Source organism: Octopus bimaculoides, chromosome 21 (genome assembly GCF_001194135.2).
Source record: "Octopus bimaculoides isolate UCB-OBI-ISO-001 chromosome 21, ASM119413v2, whole genome shotgun sequence".
NCBI lineage: Eukaryota > Metazoa > Mollusca > Cephalopoda > Octopoda > Octopodidae > Octopus > Octopus bimaculoides.
Window position 1 is genome coordinate 14,191,343 of NC_069001.1, and position 2,922 is coordinate 14,194,264.

The following is a 2,922-nucleotide window of genomic DNA, read 5'->3' on the forward strand; positions in this document are numbered from 1 at the left end:
ACATACAATATAAGATATACTTATATAAAAGAAACAGTAATACTCGCAAACTACAAAGGTAAAAAAGGAAAAAATAACGAATCTATCCGACCTTGATCAAGGTCGGGTAGATTATTTTAGTAGAGAAATAGTAGTTTTTGGCTGCTATTTCTAATTTTCGGTGTGTGGTGAAGCAATACTTGCTGAACCCTAAAATTTAAATTGTGTTTATATATTTACCAATAATGGTTTTTAACACACCGAACTACTTGGTTAAATTACTAATTATCAATTAATTATTAATTTTTACCCTATGTCTGTTTATATATATATATATATATATATATATATATTGCGTTTTTGGACTTGGTTTGCAAGATACTTTATGTGAGTTCGTGTGTTGAAGCATATTCTGTTGTGTCTGGGGAGTGTGATACCCTTTTGCATCTTGCAAACTTTTCAATAGTTTTGTCAAAATTATTGAAAAGGTTGCAAGGCGCAACGAAAATTTCAGAAAAATAAAGAAGGAAATAAGTTGAAATTTTACCGGTGAGTGTACTAAATTATAAGGCACTAAAAGAGAATGACTCTCCCCAGACACAACGGTATATATATACACACACAAACACACGAAGGCACTACATGAGCACCTACGTCGCTAAAAATAGGTTGACCAGTATTACTTCTGCTGACCTAGCAGAGGTAAGATATTTTTAATGTTTACTGGAATTTTTTCTTACCATACCTGTATTAGATTTGTGACTATTCTTTATATATAAAGAAAATGGAGATTGGGAAGGTAATAGTTGTTTATTATTAACAGCAAATTAATGATCATCCCTTATAGCTGTTTCAATTAATATGAAGTAACTATTAAATTAATATGATGTGAGCATATCTTCAGAGGGAAAAATGTACCCTTGGATGTTTTATATGTGTTTACGGATTCATAAAAGCAGCCTGAATATATATATGTGTGTATATATATATATATATATATATATATATATATATATATATATATATATATATGACGGGCTTCTTTCAGTTTCCATCTACCAAATCCACGAATAAGGCTTTGGATTTGTCCAAGGCTATAGTAGGAGACACTTACCCAAGGTGCCACTCACAAGGCTGTGGTCGACCTGAGGCTACAGTTGAAGACACTTGCCCAAGATGCACCTCACTGGGATTGAACTCGGAACCTTGTGGTTGGGAAGCAAGCTTCTTACTACACAGCCACAACATACACGATTGGCTTTCACACAGTTTCCGTCTACCAAATTTACTCGTAAGGTATTGACCAGCCCGGGGCTATAGTGGAAGACACTTGCCAAAGATGTCGCATAGTGGGACTGAACCCGAAACAACGTGGTTGCAAAGCAAACATCTTAACCACACAACCATGACAGCGTGAATGTCTTTTTTCTCTTTTTTTTTTTCCTATTTATAAAGAAATCTATCAGGGCAGTTTCTGGTTTCTGCTCCAAATTATTATAAAGTAATTAATACAGTCTGCTTTGTCATTATTTACCCTGGAATGAACATCGCTACATCAACATCATATCACATCACACCATATTATACTGTAACTTATCTTATCATATCATACGATCATCGTATCACCAAGATCGTGACACCATGTGTACAATCTCCCACATCCCAACTGGCCAAACAGTATAGTATCTACACCAATATCATATTCCTTACGACCTTCCCTCCTCTTCCCCTCGCTTCTTCTCCTTCTATTCGTTCTTCTCTTCCTCGCAGCACCTCCTTTCATCTCCTTCGTCTTTCCTTCTACTCCTCTTCTTTTTCGCCTTCTATACGTCCTTCGCAAAATCTTTTTTCATGTTCTATCAAAGATAAAGATAATTTATTGCTCAACGATATTAAATTGAGGTCACGTGTCATTCTTTTGCTGCCGCTGATGACTATATACATCAGTCTGTCTCTCTGTTTACACATGTATATTCATTGCGCACGTTATTAATAAAAGCTAGTTACCTTCTGGAAAATCGACAAGAAAACCCCATACGCTGCTTCAGTTGATCCCAGATCTTCATTGTCATTATTACTATAATGTTGTTCCGTTGTGGTTTTATCGTCACTGCCATATTGGTCAATTTCTGTTACAGTTTGAAGTGGAATCAGTGTGGTGAGTTGTCTTTTTATTTATTCAAATTTCGCCGAAGCCGACTTTGCCTTTCATTCTTTCTGGGTAGATAAAATAAGTACCAGTTGAACACTGGGGTTGATGTAATCAACTAGTCCCCTCCCCACAAATTTTAGGCCTTTTGCCTATAGTAGAAAGGCCTATTATTATTATTATTATTGTCGTTGTTCTGAGTTCAAATTCTGCCGAGGTCCACTTTGCCTTTTATCCTTTCTGGGTAGATAAAATAAGTACCAGTTGAACACTGAGGTCGATGTAATCAACTAGTCCCCTCCCCTTAAATTTTAGGCCTTTTGTCTATAGTAGAAAGACTTATTATTATTATTATTGTCGTTGTTCTGAGTTCAAATTCTGCCGAGGTCGACTTTGTCTTTTATCCTTTCCGGGTCAATAAACTAAGTACCAGTTGAACACTGGGGTCGATATAATCGATTTACTCCCTCCCGCAAAATTGCTGGCCTTGTGCCAAAGTTTGAAACGGTTATTGTTGTTGTTATTCTGTGTGAAATCCAACTTTGCCTTTTATCATTCCGGGGGTGATAAAATAGTACCTGTCAAGTACCATGGGGCTAGTGTCTTCTACTGTAACCTCGGACCGACCAAAGCCTTGTAAGTGGATTTGGTAGACGGAAAATGAAAGAAGCCCGTCTCGTGCGTGCGTGCGTGTATGCACCACCACCTGTACTTGACAGTCGGTGTTGGCGTGTTTACGTCCTCATAGCGTAGTGGTTTTCGGCAAAAGACTGGGGAAAAATAAGTACTAAGCT

The 2,922-nt window shown here is 37.0% G+C and overlaps 1 protein-coding gene across 1 annotated transcript in view; it reads left to right on the plus strand.

Annotated features, from left to right (window-relative positions):
* The first annotated feature begins 1,902 nt into the window (after window positions 1–1,902).
* The window catches only part of LOC106882321 (ganglioside GM2 activator), a 6,974-nt gene continuing 5,954 nt past the window's right edge, over window positions 1,903–2,922 (plus strand). Inside the window, exon 1 of the mRNA XM_014932963.2 lies at window positions 1,903–2,137. Within this exon, the coding sequence (XP_014788449.1) occupies window positions 2,062–2,137 (76 nt within the window). The 5' untranslated portion in view covers window positions 1,903–2,061. The remainder of the gene's footprint in view (window positions 2,138–2,922) is intronic.